This window comes from Phycodurus eques, chromosome 19 (genome assembly GCF_024500275.1).
Source record: "Phycodurus eques isolate BA_2022a chromosome 19, UOR_Pequ_1.1, whole genome shotgun sequence".
In the NCBI taxonomy this organism is placed as follows: Eukaryota; Metazoa; Chordata; class Actinopteri; order Syngnathiformes; family Syngnathidae; genus Phycodurus; species Phycodurus eques.
The window spans coordinates 18856022-18874843 of record NC_084543.1 but is presented as its reverse complement, the minus strand read 5'-3'; the positions used below and the strand labels follow the sequence as shown (position 1 = coordinate 18874843).

The 18822-nt window shown below is 45.5% G+C and overlaps 1 protein-coding gene across 6 annotated transcripts in view; it reads left to right on the top strand.

Annotated features, from left to right (window-relative positions):
* The first annotated feature begins 1896 nt into the window (after positions 1-1896).
* gsg1l2b (gsg1-like 2b) overlaps positions 1897-18822 on the top strand; it is a 28561-nt gene continuing 11635 nt past the window's right edge. Inside the window, exons 1-4 of one of the 6 annotated variants that reach the window (XM_061705645.1) lie at positions 1897-1965; positions 7169-7299; positions 10114-10161; positions 18532-18684. In XM_061705645.1, coding sequence (XP_061561629.1) covers positions 1961-1965; positions 7169-7299; positions 10114-10161; positions 18532-18684 — 337 coding nt within the window. In that variant the 5' untranslated portion in view covers positions 1897-1960. Of the gene's footprint in view, positions 1966-1995; positions 2959-6800; positions 7300-10113; positions 10162-18531; positions 18685-18822 lie in introns of those variants that run through there. The other 5 variants (XM_061705648.1, XM_061705643.1, XM_061705646.1 and 2 more) reach the window with 5 other exon arrangements.

The following is an 18822-nucleotide window of genomic DNA, read 5'->3' as shown; positions in this document are numbered from 1 at the left end:
TGGCCCTGCTGCCATTCTGTCAACCAATCAGCGCTCCCTCTCCAGCTCTTCATGCCCAAGGTCATTGTCAAATCCCGGCCCCGCCTGTGTGCAGTTTGCATGTTCTCCCCGTGCCTGCGTGGGTTTTCTCCAGGTACTCCGGTTTCCTCCCACATCCCCAAAACATGCATGATAGGTTAATTGAAGACTCTAAATTGCCCGTAGGTGTGAATGTGAGCGCGAATGATTGTTTGTTTCTATGTGCCCTGCGATTGGCTGGGGACGGGTTCAGGGTGTACCCCACCTCTCGTCCGAGGATAGCTGGGATAGGGTCCAGCACGCCGGCGACCCTTGTGCGGGGAAGCGGTACAGAAAATGGATGGATTGGATTTTCCCTTTCATATATCTGGGCAACAGCACTGCATAGGCCCTTTTGAACTCCACTTCACACAGCTCTGAGGAACTTATCGCCTTAGCTTTTGTTGGCATTAGGCGCTGCATATAAAAGACTGGATTTTAATTTGCTCAAAGTATTTTATGGTGTCATTAATAATGGAGGTGCTGTGCAATGGAGAGCAGTTCCTTTCTTCTTTGTGTCTAGGCCAGTCTTTGAAACCGCTTACATAATGCTGTCTGCAGCTATGAGTGAACACCCTGGTGCCTCAGTGATGTTGAAGATGTGCTTAGATTCCAGAAAGGACGGCTTCCTGACAACATTGCCTGTTGTTGAAGACGTCCCTTCTTGGTCCGCTGACCTTGAAGGAGTGATAAACTAGGTACAACCACAATGCAAACATCAGTCTTGGCTCGGTTAATATTGCTAGACAAAGCCCCCAAATTCCGATTCGGCCCATGTACGTTTCAGTTTAGCCAATATAACTTTTACATTTACTGCACAACATAAACAAAACGCATGCACTACGTGTATCGACAAAAAACAATTATTAAATCGTACAAATATTACATATATTATCATAATATTACAGGTCATTTTGTTGGCATGGACTTACTCTTTCCCTCATAGTTTTAAATGGCATTACTCCACTGATTGTCCAATTGCTCTCATTATTTCATGGTCTGTGGACATCTAAAGTACCATATGGGGTCTCAAACTCAACTTATCCAGGGGCCGCTGGAGATAACGTCTGCTTGAGTCTGGCCTGCATCAAGTACAAAAAAAACATTCCGCTTCTCACTTTTCCACACATTGGCTGTGCTCGTCGCCAACCTCTCTCTTCACGGATGGTTTTGAGAAAGACGTGACTGGGATTGGCTGACAGGATATACGTTTCTTCCAATTGGTGTCACTTCAGACTTCCGTTTCAACCGAGTGACTGTCGCTATCTCACTTTGTCTAACTTGTTGACAGCTGCTGAAAGCTGCCATTCGCCTGAGCTATGGTCTTATAAGTGAGGGGGGAAAACATAAAACGCCCAGGGCAACAGGTCTGAGATAAGAGATGCAGATATAAAAATGCAAAGGCCGCACAAACACAGGGGGCCGCAAAATATCATCCCACGGGCATCAATTGGCCCCTGGGCCATGAGTTTGAGACCACTGCTCCATGCTTTATGCTTTGATGTTTTGGGGAGATGTCGGTTTGTATAAGACATCATTGATTGGCATTTTGTTAGTGTCAGGCTCACAGTGAATCAGACTCAGAATCAGAATCATCTTTATTTGCCAAGTATATGTGAGCTTTCCATTTACTCAGCAGTCGCATTGGCAGATATCGGGTTTAGATTGGAATGTTTCCAGGCTGACGATATCCAAGCCTTCCAAGACGGAAATAACAGTGCCTCTGATCTGGGAGACTTCAACCCGAGCACGGTTGACAGGGACTCTTAAATGGGTAGTGTATGGGGTCACTAAGCGAATGGAAGAGAGGGGCGCCAAATGAATGGGGACGGGGACGTGAGGTACGGCCCCCGGGTCGTCGTGGTAACGAAAGCCAGACTTGCCATTCGCCCAGCAATATACTATGAGGTGAAGTATACAGTCACTTATTTGCATGAGTCAAGCGCCACCCCAAAAATATGGCGAATTTCAGCAAGACAAGAAATATGGTGTGTGCAGCTCTCCCTCAGCTCAATGAAGAAGCAAAATGTTTTCACTTTATTTGCAGCTTGGTACTATCATAAGCCGTGTGCAGTCATATAACTAATTACATATGAAGACCATGCCAGTTACACGATCAGGTCTTTTTTTTTAAACCCAAAGAACAATGAGCTTGTTCCGCTTGCCAAGCGCGCTAATCTAAGATTAGCGACTTCAAGAGAGAGATTTCAGATCTGTTTTCTCTTTCTTTAGCTTTGGTCTGTCCAGGACCTTGTCTTGAGATTCAGGACTTGGGCTGCTTTGCTTTGTGTTTTGTCCTCAAGGTCCTATTTCCAAAGTTGCAAAGGCAGTAATTTCTCCCCGGTACCTTTAAATCTTTGTGACATCTTCTTAAAAGCGGTTTACTATGCTAATAAAGCTTTGTGACATCGAGATGATTGCCGAAGAGTGTATGCCATTCACTCTGACCAAATTTTTCCATAATTTGCGGCATTTCAAGTGTATTTATTGATCCTTTGGGGGTTTTTATGAAAGCATGTCACAGACTTTAGGACACCAGGGAACTGTTTTGAAGTGCATAATATGGAATGCACAATATCAGAAGTGCAATTTACGGGGGAAAGACGGAGGACATATCCCCTGCACTTTTTCAGAGGGCATTTTTTTACCATCCAAAAACAATGTTACACAATAATAAACAGAGACGCGACAAGCACTGTGACCTCGCGGAAAATGCCAGCCAGACAACTATTGTTATGGAGAACCACAAAAACGTCCAAAATTTCCATTGACATGCAACAATAGGCTACAACATGCATGCCAGGAAGTCCACGTCCACTTCTCCTGGTCCGCAAAAGGCGGAACTAATGTGCATCGTGAGAGGCGATCAGAACCAGGAAACAGTTACTACAAACAATAAAGGTAAGACTTGTAGTCAAAAATTGTTGTTGGCCAACTTTATGAATTATAAAAGCAGCCTGTCAGACCAGATGTTAATAGCAGTTTGAGTTGATTGGAGGCTTCTAGCTAAGCCTACAACAAGATAGCCTAGAATGTTATTTATTGTATCTCCTGCAGTGATTCCCAACCAGTGTGCCGTGGGACATTAGTGTGCCATGAGCAATCTTCAGGTGTATCGTGGGAAATTATCAAATTTGACTTAACTGCTCAAATAATTATTCATTTACAAGAAATACTGTATATTTGTTCTTCTATTTATGCCAGTGAGGCATAGTAACAGAGAGAACAAATAAATGCTCTTCTATTAGATGGCAGGAAGTACAGTTATTACTGTGCATCTACTTTTTGTGACATTTTTCTTTGTTGGTGTGCCATGAGATTATTCAATTGTAAAATATGTGCCTTCGGTCCATAAAGTGTGGAAATCACTGATCTACTTGGATGCTGAAAAGTTGTATATTCCTCCCCATTGCTCTTTGTTGCCTTTAAAAATGGGAATAGGTGAGCCATTAAAGATGTTTAGATTCAGCTGATTTGCAGTCTTGAGTCGATGGTCAGGATAATGGTCAGAATAATTTGCCAATTATGGCGGGAGGGCAAAGGGTACTGGTTATAAACAGGCTTGAGCAGAGATACATGAAATGTTGGGTGGATCTTGAAAGATTGGGGAAGCTTCAATTATACAGAAGTGGAATTGATGACTTTAGTGATAGGAAAGGGAGCAATGAAGCGCGGCGTGAGCCAGCAGCTCCCGATTTCCGACGTCATAATTACCTTCAGACAGAGCGAGGTGACTGGAATAAAAAGGCACAGGGATGTAAGTTTTGTGATTCGGGGTCCTTCTGGGAGAGGACGGCGCCAGCCCCAGTGTCAGAGGCATCAACTTCCACAATGAACTGGAGAGAGGGGTCAGGGTGTCTCGGGATGGGGGCACTGGTGAATAGTTCCTTCAGGCGCTCGAAGGCTTGGGATGTAGCAGGGGTCCACGAGAATGGAGAGCTGGTGGAGACCCTGAAGGACTTGGCGGACATGATGGTGATGTTTTTCGGGAGAGCGGGAGAAGATGAGGATGTCATCTAAATAGAAAAAGATGAACCGGTTCAGCATATCACGTAGGACGTGGTTGATGAAGGTTTGGAACACAACGGGGGCGATAGTTAACCCAAAGGGCATGACAAGATACTAAAAATTTCCAAGGGGTGTATTCATCCCCCCCTCCTTGAGCCGTCACCTTGTCGTGGTGGAGGGGTTTGTGTGTCCCAGTGATCCTAGGAGCTAAGTTGTCTGGGGCTTTATGCCCCTGTCAGGGTCACTCATGACAAACAGGTCCTAGTTGAGGGACCAGACAAAGCACGGCTCAAAGACCCCTAATGATGACGAAAAAAAAATGGACTTTGTTTTCCCTTGCCCGGACGCGGGTCACCGGGGTCCCCCACTGGAGCCAGGCCTGGTGGTGGGCCTCGAAGGAGAGCGCCTGGTGGCCGGGCCTGCACCCATGCGGCCCGGCCGGGCACAGCCCGAAAGGGTAATGTGGGTCCTCCTTCCCATGGGCTCACCACCTGTGGGAGGGGCCATAGGGGTCGGGTGCAGTGTGAGCTGGGTGATAACCGAAGGCGGGGACCTTGGCGATCCGATCCCCGGCTACAGAAGCTGGCTCTAGGGACGTGGAATGTCACCTCTCTGGCAGGGAAGGAGCCCGAGCTGGTGTGTGAGGTCGAGAAGTTCCGAATAGATATAGATGGAGTCTCTTGTTCACAAGTGAGGGAAGAATGGAACGGGAGATCGACAGGCGGATCTATGCAGCGTCTGCAGTGATGCGGACTTTGTATCGGTCCGTTGTAGTAAAGAAGGAGCTAAGCCGAAAGGCGAAGCTCTCAATTTACCGGTTGATCTACTTTCCTACCGTCACCTATGGTCACGAGCTGTGGGTCGTGACCGAAAGAACGAGATCCCGGATACAAGCGGCCGAAATGAGTTTCCTCCGCAGGGTGTCTGGGCTCTCCCTTAGAGATAGGGTAAGAAGCTCGGTCATCCGGGAGGATCTCAGAGTCGAGTCGCTGCTCCTCCACATCGAGACGAGCCAGATGAGGATTCGGATGCCTCCCGGACGCCTCCCCGGTGAGGTGTTCTGGGCACGTCCCACCGGGAGGAGACCCCGGGGACGACCCAGGACACGCCGGAGAGATTACGTCCTTCGGCTGGCCTGGGAACGCCTCGGGATCCCCCCGGAAGAGCTGGATGAAGTGGCTGGGGAGAGGGAAGTCTGGGTGTCCCTGCTAAAGCTACTGCCCCCGCGACCCGACCCGCAGAAGCGGTAGAAAATGGATGGATGGATGTATTCCTCCCCCTTTTTAATGCGGATGAGATGGTAGACGTTGCGCAGGTCAACTTGGTGAATATCCGGCCGTCACAGAGGGCTCAACGAGGGGGCCGCTGTGTTTTGTATTTAACAGTTATGTCGTTGAGGCCTCAAAAGTCAATGCAGGGGCGGTGGTATATTTCTTTTCAACAAAGAAGAACCCTAACCCCCAGCGGAAGAAGAGGGTCGGATGAGTCCGGAGGCAAGGATATAATTCTCCATGGCTTCCTTTTCTGGGCGGAAAAGGTTAAACAGGTGGCTGGAGGGGAGGGGGGCTCCAGGCAGGAGGTCAATGGCGCAGTCATAGGGGCGGTGGGGGGGGAACACAAGAGGATGAGTACAAGTGCGGGAAGCCTACCTGGTTTAACTTACACAAACAAGTCGTAGTAATCAAGAGAGTTGGCCTGTGTACCACAAACGAGTGTGAAAACTCTAACGCCAGATCTCTGGATCAGGCAGGCTTAAATACAGACAGTGATGAGTGCTGATTGGGAACAGGTGTGCGGGCGAGGAGGTGGTGATTGCTGGGGAAAGAGAGAGCGAGGGGGGGGGAGGGCAAGTGAGGCACAAAGCGCCACCCAAGGTCTAAAAAATTAACTGCAGGGCACAGATCATTTTTCCGATAGAATCACCACATGCACCATCTACATTAGAAAGCGTTACTCGCTTCAATTGATACAAATAAATGCGCCAACCATCAGCCACACCGACGATGAGGAGATAGAGCCGACCTATATCATCAACATTCTACAATCAATATACAATGATTCTTCAGGTTCAATACGAATTGATGATGAAAGAGTGCAATAAGTCCGAAACGCGTACGGTGGCCTGGAAGTGCAAAACAGTATAACAAATTGTGAAACACTTTTACATTTCAGGAAACAAATGAACAAAAACCGAAGCACTTTTACAAAAGATGAAACAAATGAACAAAAGCCGAACCGTTTTTACAAAAGACGAAATCCCAGGAAAGGGAACGTCTCGATTCACAGACATTCTTAGAAATCCCACGCCCTTTCTCTGCAAGACCCGCCCCGCTTCAGCAGGATTGGTTCCTGCGTGGCGGGAAGGGTAGGCTACGCCGATGGAACAAGATGTCCATCCCAAATAGCCGTTGTATATATGGACGCCCTGAACAGCGAGCCTGCATCGGCGTTTGATGCTGTATATACAAAATATTGTACTTGATCCCGTTTCTTAAACCATAAAAAGATGCTGGCGAGAATTCCAAAATATATACCAAAATATATCGCCATAAAAAATGTACTCCTTAAATTTGGTGTGTTTATTGTCATATATATAATCTAATCCTATAATATACATATGTGTTGAGAAACCAATGGAAGAAAATGGGGGGGGGGGGGGGGGAATTGGGGCACTGTTAGGAAAACATGAAAGCATATGATTATTGATTGCACGGTGTCACGTGACGATCTTTTGTGCTCTTGCGTGGCGAGAGGAGAAGATGTTCGCGAGGGTGGGGGCCGAGGGGGTCGCACTGTACAAAATGAGCGAGCGGGCTTCAGTGCAGAAGCAGATGCGAGAGGCGCACGTAAGATCCACACAATCATTAGCCGCGGCTATATCAACGGGGATCGTCGGATGATGAGGATTTGAGGAGGAGAAATCGGGCTGTGTCATGGGGATAGACCGGCGGCGGAGAGCGTCGCTGGCTCTCACCTTGAACTTTCTGGCCTTGTTCCTGGCGGTGTCGGCTCTCGGGACGAGCCACTGGTGCGCCGGCACCCGCAAGGTAGTCAAGCCCTTCTGCGCCGGCCCGGTGACGACCAAGCGGTCCTTCTGCATCAGGTTCAACAGCTCCAATTTGAACGACACGCGGCTGGTGCAGTACATCTGGGAGACCGGCGAGGACAAGTACGTCATGAGGAAGTTTCACACCGGGATCTGGTTCTCCTGCGAACAGAACATCAACATGACCGGTAAATTGTCCGAGCGAAGTTTTGGCCTCTGTTGCACTGAAACCCTTTCCCTCAGCTTTTAGTTGTCGAGCGGAAGAACCGGCAGCCCAAATATTTTCACTAATGCTGAACTAAGTGACAACGCCGACTGAGAAACATTGACATCAATTCTCACGTTTTCTTTCCAATCATTTCTGAACGCAGTCTGCCTAATCATCTTTGTGTGAGTGCTGCGAGACAAACAGTCGCTCAAATGCAATTATGCGCCACAATTTAAAAATGTTTCTTGAGCAATACATTTTCTTCGTAATTGTTAATGCAGAGAGATAAACAAACACGATTGTAATAGTGTGAGAAAATATTCTCCCTTCCGTAAATTTCGATATGCTAAGAGAACGGAATGAGTGTGATTGTGGAGCATGTCATAGTTTCACTTCTATTCTTAACGTGAGAATGCTGCCTTAATGTATTCACATTTATAGTCTTGCACATCCAAACTATATTATCCTTCGTCTCAAATATAAGCTTTCACATCAATGCTATTTTCCTGCTTGTTTTGCATGAATTCTGAGGGAAATGAATTCACAGCCAAATATTTTGCCCCGTACTGTGCAGATGCTGAGAGGCTGGCACTGGTGGAAATAGAATGCTCCTGTGAACCATCTTCTTTCCCTTTTATATTGCAGGAATGCTGAAAGACAAGCATTCTCATGATTAGAATTAGAATTGGCGCATCAATATATTTACCTCCTTTTTCCATTATGTTGAGACTCAATTACACGAATAAGAGTCGCGGTGTTTCCCTTCTATATATCCATCCATCCATTTTCTTTGCCGCTTCTCCTCACTAGGGTCGCGGGCGTGCCGGAGCCTATCCCAGTTGTCAACGGGCAGGAGGCGGGGTACACCCTGAACTGGTTGCCAGCCAATCGCAGGGCACACAGAAACAAACAACCATTCGCACTCACAGTCACAGTCACAGTCACACCTACGGGCAATTTAGCGTCTCCAATGAATGCATGTTTTTGTGGGAGGAAACCGCAGTGCCCGGAGAAAACCCACGCAGGCACAAAGAGAACATGCAAACGCCACACAGGCGGGGCCGGGGATTGAACCCGGGTTCTCAGAACTGTGAGGCTGACGCTCTAACCAGTCGCCCACCGTGCCGTCCTTCTACATAATATATTTCTTTATTCTTTTACTGAGCACGGCGAGAATATAACTCAGACTCCTGCGTTCCTGTATCCAAAAAGTCGTTCTTCAAATGATTTTGCGTGAACATGAGTAGTAGTGTATGTAAAAATAAAATCAAATAAAATTCTTATTCTTATTGTGTAAATACTAAAATCTATGTTTCATCATTAACCTATTTTCCTGCTTGTTCTTTTTGTTGCTTCAATGCTGAGCAACAAGTCACACCAATGCGTTTGTGTCCAAATGTTTTCAACGTTTCCTAGTTAACATATATATTCATATAATAAATTAATGCCGTCGCGCATTAAAAAAATATTTCCTTCGTGTTCCTATTGTGTGAATGCTGAGATTCTACAAACCCAAATTCCAATGAATTTGGAACGTTGTGTATAATGTAAATAAAAACTGAATACAATCATTTGCACATCCTTTTCAAACAACATTTCATTGAATACACTACAAGGACGAGCTATTTCATGTTCAAAGCAATGAATGTTTTCTCATTTTGAATTTGAATCCTGCAACATGTTCCAAAAAAGCCCAGACAGGGGAAACTAAAAGAGTGGGAAAGTTGAAGAATGCTCAAACACACACCTGTTTGGAACATTCTACAGGTGGACAGGTTAATTGGAAACAGGCATTATCGGGTACAAAAGGGGCATCCCCGAAAGGCTCAGTTGCTCACAAGCAAGGATGGGGCGAGTGAGCAAATAGTCCCAACAGTTTAAGAATTTAGGCATTTTGTCATCTACGGTCCATAATATCATCAACAGATTCAGGGACTCTTGGAGAAATCACACCTACGGGCAATTTTGCATTGCGCTTGTCATCATTCGGGTCACAGGTGAACTGGAGCCTGTCCCTGCTGACTCTGGGCGTTAGGCGGGGTACACCCTGGACTGGTCGCCAGCCAATCGTAGGGAACATACAAACAACACCGAAGGACAATTTAGAGCCTTCAATTAACCTAACATGCATTTTTTGTAATGTGGAAGGAAGCGGGAACACATGCAGAAAGCCAGAGGGAGACCATGCAAACTCCTCACTGACCAGAAAAATTCTAACTCTGAACTGTGAGGCAGAGGTTCCAACCACAAGCATCACCGTGCATTCGTTCATAATCTTAATTCAAAAATTAGTTTCCAAAAGCGTTTGTGTGGTTTTTTTTTTCTTTTTTAAGTCTTCGATAAGGTTTTTTACACTGGCAACCCATTCCAGGCTTTAACCTGCCTCTCGCCAGCAGCAAAGGACTCCAGCTCACGCCTCAATCAGGACAAGTACTACAGAAAATGGATGGTTGGATTTTTATGTCCAGGTTGATGTTTTATTCAAGCAACAAAACCATATCCGAATGTTATTTCACTTCCACTTAAGCCATCTGGGAGCAACGGCGCCTGCAAAGCTTTTTGAGGGGTTCTTCTGCTGACAATGAAATCCTTAAGATCCGAGGACACTCCTACAGACAAGATGGAAGGCAGCTTTTAAGAATGGCATGGCTTTTCTTACCCTCAGAGGAAATCCCTTCATCGATTGAATTGGATTATCCAAGTTAAACTCGCACAGACGGAATTGTTGAAAGTGAATGCGAACAAATGATGTCAGAATGTAGCAGTAGAAACATTTCACTGTTTTATCTCGCAGGGGAAAACTGCAGAAGTTTTATCTACGTCGCACCAGCAAATGAAAGAGGTAAGATGACAAAAATAATGCTCATTAATATTGCTGTATAAATTGTTATTGGTAATAGTTCAAATTTCAACAAATCAACATTTCTTTTTTGTTCCATGAGAAGTCCAGTGACGAGAAAGCCTGGTACTCATAATGATTTCGAACATCTTCAGAGCCCACACATGAAGAAAATATTCTGAATGTACTGTTGTTGATGTTCCCGTTGTTCTTAGAATGAGTGGAAGTACACCACACACACACACACACACACACACAAATAAAAATACATTTAAAAATCTGCTGAAAAACATGCATCTTCTCCCCTGACCCAAACTTATGGTATGGTACAAAAACTGACCTGCGAGAGGCAACATGGTGCCACAGAGCATCCAGACTGCTAAAACATACAAAGAAGAAATCATAGGGGAAGAAGAAATATAAGAAGCTAGGATAACTGGTACAACACTGCAGTGGCAAAATCTTCTCCTTGTCCTTTTTATTGTGAGGCCGTAACAATACCAACACCCGACGCAAAGCCTTTGGTTTTCCATTTGTTCAGTCCAGCAATAGCACAAGTTTCAGGTCAATTCCGATTTGGCTCGCATTCCGTTTTACCTGACGGTCATAAAATCCGTGGATTAGACAAACTCAGTGTTGACCCCACACATGAGGATTGAGAATTGTCGACTGTTTTCCAGGAAGAGTCCAGGAAGCAAAAAATTATTGCTACCCCTTACTGACAACACAAGGGTCACAATAATCCAATAAACTGGCCTTCGCTGACTTTGATTGGAAGGGGGTAAGTGGGCTCAAAATTGTCTCTTACTGTAAGCTACTTATAGTGAAGAGCAAGACTTGGAGCAAATCTTTCCTGTTTTGAGTTCTAAATACGGAGGATTAACTGCTCAGAAGCACGGTGCGATTAAACTTGCTCACTTGTGCGCCGTCTCGGTCTTGCTGAACGTTTCCGTCAAATTATGTCTTGACGTGAAACCGAACCGTGGTGCAAAAAAAGATTGGGGGCCCTCGAGAACTGTGCTAAATCAGTTGATCGCGCGGTCCCATACTGCAAGTCGGGGGCCGTGCTAGCTTTAATGGTGCCCACCCCAAACCTCCATCATCGTACTCATCATCATCATCATCATCATTGCTGAAGGCAGCGGGGGCTGGCACAACCACGGTCCTCCAAGCCACAACCGCTGGTGCTCATTTGAGAACCTGACCAAAATTAGGACGTGCTCTCTGATTCATCATAAAGTGTTCAATGATGAAGTAGTTCATGAACTAAGACTCACTCAGTGCTGGGAAAGTTCATTTTCCAAGCGAAGTAGTTCAAAGTTCAGTTCATAGTTGATCATTCAAAATTTTGAACTCAGTTCACTGTTCCAAAAATGACCCAGTTCATAGTTGTTTTTTTGCTATATGTTGCTGACCGCAAAATACTGGCGTTTCATTTTACAGCTTTCCGGAGGTGTGAGTAAGTCGCAAGCAAGTCTCAAATCAGAACCTTCAGTCTTAAGTCACTGTGGGGGCAAAAATAAAAAAATGAAAAAAAGCAAGTCCAGTCGTCACTAAATTTCCAGCAAGTCGGTTCAAGTCATTACTTGGTTTAAACAAGTCATCCAATCTTGCTCCAGTCGCACCAAATATTGGAGTAGTAATCAAATGTTTTTTTCACAATTTTTTCCCCCCATAAATAATAACACTTAAAAAAAAAAGTCTTCACACCTTATAAAAGTGAAATGAACAATAATTGAGATTATGATCGATTGAATTTATTGCAGTGAATTGTTCTACCAGCCCCAAGAGGAGCTGGCTAGGCTCCAGCATGACCGCGACCCGAGTGAGGACAAGCGGTACTGCCAATGGAATGGGTGGCAAGGAATGTTTCAAAGTTGCTTTTCAAACTCAATTTAACTCCACTTTATTTGTGAGCAAACAATGCTTTGCACTTCTTGTGACAGCTTTGTAACTCCGACGGTTCTTGGAGAACACAATGAAGCAAAAGCCAAGACTGTTTTCTGTTGATCACATTTAATTAGATGTGTCCCGAATGGGCGAAGGGAGAATGTTCGTTGTTCATGCAGGTGGTTACGTCACACTGGCAAGTGCGCATCAACGCAGACTGTGTTGCCTGGTTGACACCAGTGACCCCCCAAAATGTTTCTTACTTTTAAAAAAAAGGGCTAACTGTCTCAATTAAAATACAGCTTTCCAACTCTCAACAACATGACTTGTCACATAATTCAAGTCAAAGGCAAGTCAAGACTTTCTGAAGTATTTGGCAAGCGGGCCCTTAAACCCAAGTCGCGGGCCCAAATAAGCATTTTCCTGTCACTGTCTCCCATTTAGGGAGTGTCCCTGTACGCACCTCAATGCCTGTAATCATGAAGCCAAATACGTCGTCTATCCCCCGACATACGAAGGCTCATGTGTCGTGTGCTGAGGAGGGTTTTGTCCTGGAAGTCCCGACAATAAAACCTGGCACGCTTGAACGAAATGAACTTTTGTTCGTAAACCGTTCAGAGACGCCAGAATGAACGCATTCTCAATGACGATCATGATGCAGAAATCAACGAAGTTCAAGTCACGTAGGCCCAAAATATGAACTTCCGTTCATTGAACTCGTTCAGGTCCAACGGATGACAAATATCCATCCATCCATCCATCCATCCATCCATTTTCTGAGCCGCTTATCCTCACGAGAGTTGCGGGGGCGCTGGAGCAGCAGGCGGGGTCCACCCTGAACCGGTCGCCAGCCAGTCGCAGGGCACATACAAACAAACAACCATTCGCACTCACATTCACACCTCCGGGCAATTTAGAGTCTTCAATCAACCTAGCACGCATGTCTTTGGGATGTGGGAGGAAACCGGAGTGCCTGGAGAAAAGCCACGCAGGCGCGGAAAGAACGTGCCAACTCCAGACAGGCGGGACCGGGGATTGAACCCCGGTCCTCAGAACTGAGGCAGACGCTCTTTCCAGTCGGTCACCGTGCTGCCAGTTTGACAAATAAAAATGTTAAAAATGAGATGTAGGAGGCGCCTTTGATCATGAAAGTTAAGACTGAGCCTATTATTGTTTTGCATCTTCATATTTACAGTTAACATTTTTTTCCGCTTGTCAGTTACTTAGAAATGTTAAAGAATGCCAACAGTTGTGCTGACCGTTTTACTGATGATTTACTGCCATTTCTTATGGCAAAAATTGTTTTGGAAAGCGCAACGACGTGGAGGCCGAGCAGCATCCCGGAGAAGATTGTGTTGGGCCCCGCAAATGATCTCGTAGATCGTTCCGTCTCTGTGATCACACCAAAGCATCTGCTTATTTTTTTGAATGCAGGCTACTACAATTTGTTTTCGAAAGCCGTGCTGTTTAATTAAATCTGTTCAATCCTTCCCTCACTAAATGAAACACAAGTCACTAAGTCATCCCCACTGCATATTTCCCCGAAACTAATGCTACATGCTACACACGTTACCCCTTAGCACTGATCTACCTGCTGCCAGGTCGGAGGCGCTAATCGATCTCCCGCATCGATTCTTTCTCGTTCACGTTATCAGTTCCCTCAGCTGTGCCGCTTGGGATTAATCCTTCATGTAATCCCGCCCCCTTTTTAATATTAGTGGTGAAAATGCTGTTATAGCTTAGTTGAGGTAATAGTTGAGAAACCAATACTATTGTGCTGTTATTTCTAAATCAGAAACACAAATGACCTTGAACATGTCCTGTGTGTATTTGGCAAAACCAACGCAAAAATGTCCCAGAGACGGAAATGCACATCTTTCCATGTAAATGTTTATTAAGGGGTCCCTTCTGCAATCTGTGCAATTCAGAGCATTCCAGGAAAGAGTTCGAGTACAAACGGACCAGATGGCTGCGCACAGCTTTCCAGGGAGCACTTAAATGCTCGCCGCCTATTCTTCGGCCGGCGATCTGTATTAACCAGACAAACATTCACTGGCAGGCACACGAACGTCAGCCGCCTTTAATTGATTGCAGAAGTGCTTCAAACAAGGAACAGGCATACGCCGGTCCTGTCTTCAATCATCGTGCCGGATAGACGACATACCGTAATTAGTCATGTTATGTCGACTGGTGTCAATGAATCGGCATTATTGCTGCTGTAGAATGATCGATCGTGTCGAGAGAAGCTGGCTGATTCCCTGCTTATACATAAAGTTATGCTAATTACATTTTGGCATCAGGTCCACACGCTGACATGGGTGATGTCCTTGAAATCAACCTGTATCGCAATATTCTTACTTCTCTTGCACGTATATGCACGTTTGAAGAAATAAAACAAAACCGCCGACAAGCTTTTATTCAATGTTTAACGGTATGTTTTTTCAGAATTTAATTTTAGCGGTGCTTTGCAGATGCATGCGTCATACGCTACAGCAGGAGATTATTCACACCACTTCAGTACTTTCTCATTTTGCTGCGGTACAGCTTCGTTCCAAACTTTATGAAATACATTTTAATTCAATGTACATGCTTGTTTTTTTGTTTTGTTTTTTTAAACCTGCCCTGTTCATCTGCATGGCCTTGCACAATGGTGCATCTGTATGCCTTTTGTGCTGGAACAGTTTCGCTGTGCAACAGGGGAGTTTGAAATACGGCCTCTGCTTATTTTTTTGATTTTTGGGATTCTTCTGATGTTTATTGAAAATGCAGCCAGACAGAAAAGGGTTTCAGGGAATAGACCGAGGGACAGAACGGACAAGGGGAATAGGGGTGCGAACCACAGCAGAAATCTTGTTCGTCTTGATATTTGACCATAAGTAACGTTACAACGGTCAAATGGTGGTCCTATTGGTGGGGGTGCGGGGCAACCGGTGAGGACATGCAACAGGTAACCAATAGAAAAAGATGAGAGAGGACCAAAAAGCCCCAGACAGGACAGGATGTGGGAAACGAGCAAGGCAGTGCGACTGACGTGTGGTGCGGTGGGATTCTTTTTTCGTGCCGAAACCCCTGCGTTTCCACAAGCTGTGAGTTGCTATGTTAGTATAACCTGTGTTGTTATTAGCGGTCCCAGCACAAGTAATTCAGGCCTGGAGCGTGACTAGGGAACCTCGTAGCGAACGAACACTATATCACAGGCGTGTTAGTCAACTGAGCCGGCCGGCACAATGACAACCTGAAAAAAGGTTTGACATTTCTTCAAATTACGACGATTATCCATCCATCCATCCATCCATCCATTTTCAACACCGCTTATCCTGGTTAGGGTCACGGGGGCGCCGGAGCCTATACCGGCCGACTTCGGGAGAAGGGCGGACTACACCCCGAACTGGTCACCAGTCAGTCGCAGGGTACATATAGACAAGGACAACCATTCGCACCCACATTCACGCCGTGTGGGAACTGATCCCACGCTGCCCGCACCAAAGTCAAGCAAGTGCACCGCTACACCATCAGTGACTTAAGACTATTATGAGCCCCTTTTATTCAATAAGCAAGCAAACTGTTTGATAACATTTTAATTTGAATACAGTGGTGCCTTGAAATACAAGTTCATTTCGTTCCATCACCTCACTCGTAACTAAAAACACTCGTATCTGAAATCGTCTTTCCCCATTGAAAAGATTGGAAATGCCATTCATCTGTTCCAGCCTCCCCAAAAACCAACAAAAATGTTTGCAAAGTGCTTTGTAAGAAAGAAAATAGCATTCTATAATATTGTACTTTCTAAAGACCCTTGCACTATTCCCAGGATTAACCGCTGAAGAAAGTCTGCAGCTCCTTTGCTTGTCAGCAGAAAGCAGACTTGTTCTTGGCCCTTGATCCTGGACACCCACTTTTTGACTCTCCCCCATTCACATTTTGTAACCTTTTAAAATTATTTCGTGGCGGTTCCCCTTCCAAAGCAAGAAATTCTGTTGTAGCTCTTTGGCTTCTGAGGGGCATCCAGCAATGATGTCATTTCCAAAATGGCTGACAAGAAGAGGACAGGCTTAAAGATTTTTTTGAAATAAACTTACAAACAAGTTGAAGTAAACTTGGCTCATTACTTTTTCACAGCTACTGTAAGTGACACCGTAACTGCAGTATTTAATTTTCTTTTTTTACAGAGGATAAAGAATGTATGCCACTGAGTTTTGCTATATTGTCTGTCTACGCAACCAGTTCAGGGTGTACCCCGCCTCCTGCCCAATGACAGCTGGGATAGGCTCCAGCACGCCGGCGACCCGCGTGAGGAGAAGCAGCTCAGGAAATGGATGGATGGATGGATGGATGTCTGTCTACGTGTGTTGCTGCACAGTTTGGGGTCACATAGCTGTTCCTTAAAGAGTTATAACACCACCACTTAGTTGCTATTCATTAGCCTGTCTATGGCGTTTCCCATGATGTATTAACATTAAGCTAGCGGACTTGACGCAAAGTTGGACGGTTCACTGCCTCTGTGCAGCACTCATATCTCACATTTTTGCCCGCAAGTCAGAGCAATGGACGACGGCTCATATCTCACAGTCAGGTCACTCGTATGTGAAGGCACCACTGTATTAGATGTTTCAAAAATTCGAATTGACGAACACATTCGCGTTAGTGGGAAATTGCATGAGAAGCAAGTGGATTCTTTGATTTACTGAAATACCATTTCCATTCATCATTCCAATCAGGATATTTTGGGCAACCGGGATACCACCTTGGTCCAGGTTGTGATGAATGACTTCACAATCACTTCATGATGTTGTGTGATATACTGTACATGCATACATACAGTGGGTGCGGAAAGTTTTCAGACCCCTTAAATTTGACACTCTTCGTTATAGTGCAGCCATTTGTTAAAATCATTTAAGTTCACTTTTCCTCATTCATGGACACACAGCGCCCCCATATTGACAGAAAAAAACGGAATTGTTGACATTTTTGCTGATTAAAAAAGAAAAACTGAAATATCACACAGCCACAATTATTCAGACCCTTTGAACTCAGGTGCTGTCCATTTCTTCTGCCCATCCTTGAGATGGTTCTCCACCTTCATGGGAGTCCAGCTGTGTTTGAGTATACTGATTGGACTTGATTAGAAAAGCCGCACACCTGTCTATAGAAGACCTTACAGCTCACAGTGCATGTCAGAGCAAATGGGGAATTATGAGGTCAAAGGAACTGCCTGAAGAGCTCAGAGGCAGAATGGTGGCAAGGCACAGATCTGGCCAAGGTTACAAAACATTCTGCTGCACTTAAGGTTCCTAAGAGCACAGTGGCCTCCATAATCCTGAAATGGAAGACGCTTGGGATGACCAGAACCCTTCCTAGAGCAAACTGAGCAATCGGGGGAGAAGAGAAGAGCCTTGGTGAGAGAGGTAAAGAAGAACCCAAAGATCACTTGTGGCTGAGCTCCAGAGATGCAGTCGGGAGATGGGAAAAGGTTCTAGAAAGTCAACCATCACTGCAGCCCTCCACCAGTCGGGGCTTTATGGCAGAGTGGCCCGACGGAAGCCTCTCCTCAGTGCAAGACACATGAAAGCCCGCATGGAGTTTGCTAAACAAACACCTGACGGAGTCCAAGACGGTGAGAAATAAGATTCTCGGGTCTGATGAGACCAAGATAGAAATTGTTGGCCTAAGTGGCATGTGTGGAGAAAACCAGGCACTGCTCTTCACCTGCCCAATACAGCCCCAACAGTGAAGCATGGTGGTGGCAGCATCATGCTGCGGGGATGTTTTTCAGCTGCAGGGAAGAGGACGACCGGTTGCAATCGAAGGAAAGATGAATGCGGGCAAGTACAGGGGATATCCTGGACGAAAACCTTCTCCACAGTGCTCAGGACCTCAGACTGGGTCGAAGGTTCACCTTCCAACAAGACAATGACCCTAAGCACACAGCTAAAATACTGAAGTAGTGGCTCCAGAACAACTCCGTGACTTGTTCTTGAATGGCCCACCCGGAGCCCTGATTTAAACCCAATTGAGCATCTCTGGAAAGACCTGAAAATGGCTGCCCACCAACATTCACCATCCAACCTGACAGAACTGGAGAGGATCTGCAAAGGGGAATGGCAGAGGATCCCCAAATCCAGGTGTGAAAGACTTGTTGCATCATTCCCCAAAAAGACTCATGGCTGGATTCGCTCAAAAGGGTGCTTCTACTAAATACTGAGCAAAGGGTCTGAATACTTATGGATGTATGATATTTCAGTTTTTCAGTCAATATGGGGTGCTGTGTGTACATTAACGAGGGGGGAGGGGGGGGGTGAACTTAAATGATTTTAGTAAATGGCTGCAATATAAAAAAAGAGTGAAAAATGTAAGGGGGTCTGAATACTCTCCGTGCACCATAGCTTACATTCAGTGGTTTTAAGCGTTTTTATGATGTGATATTGAATCCGACTTCTCCCCGCTCCGTCTTTGTAATTCTTGTACTGTCTCCGACTTCCATAGGGGTTCTGTGGTTGTGCATCGTCGCAGAGTGCCTGTACATCATGCTCTTGGCCACCGGGGGCATCCTCATGTCAATAGAAGTGTGCCAGTTTGGAAACGTCATCGATGGCCTCAAACTCAATGCCTTTGCTGCCATATTCACCGTGCTTTCAGGTGGGTAAACGCGACTATAAATAGTATCATTTGTCTATAAAATTGTCATTAGTACACCTCTGCATAACATTGTATCCTTATTACCATTCAAGAAAAAGAAAGAAACATAGTTCAACTTCCAACCAAGCCTTCGCCTTT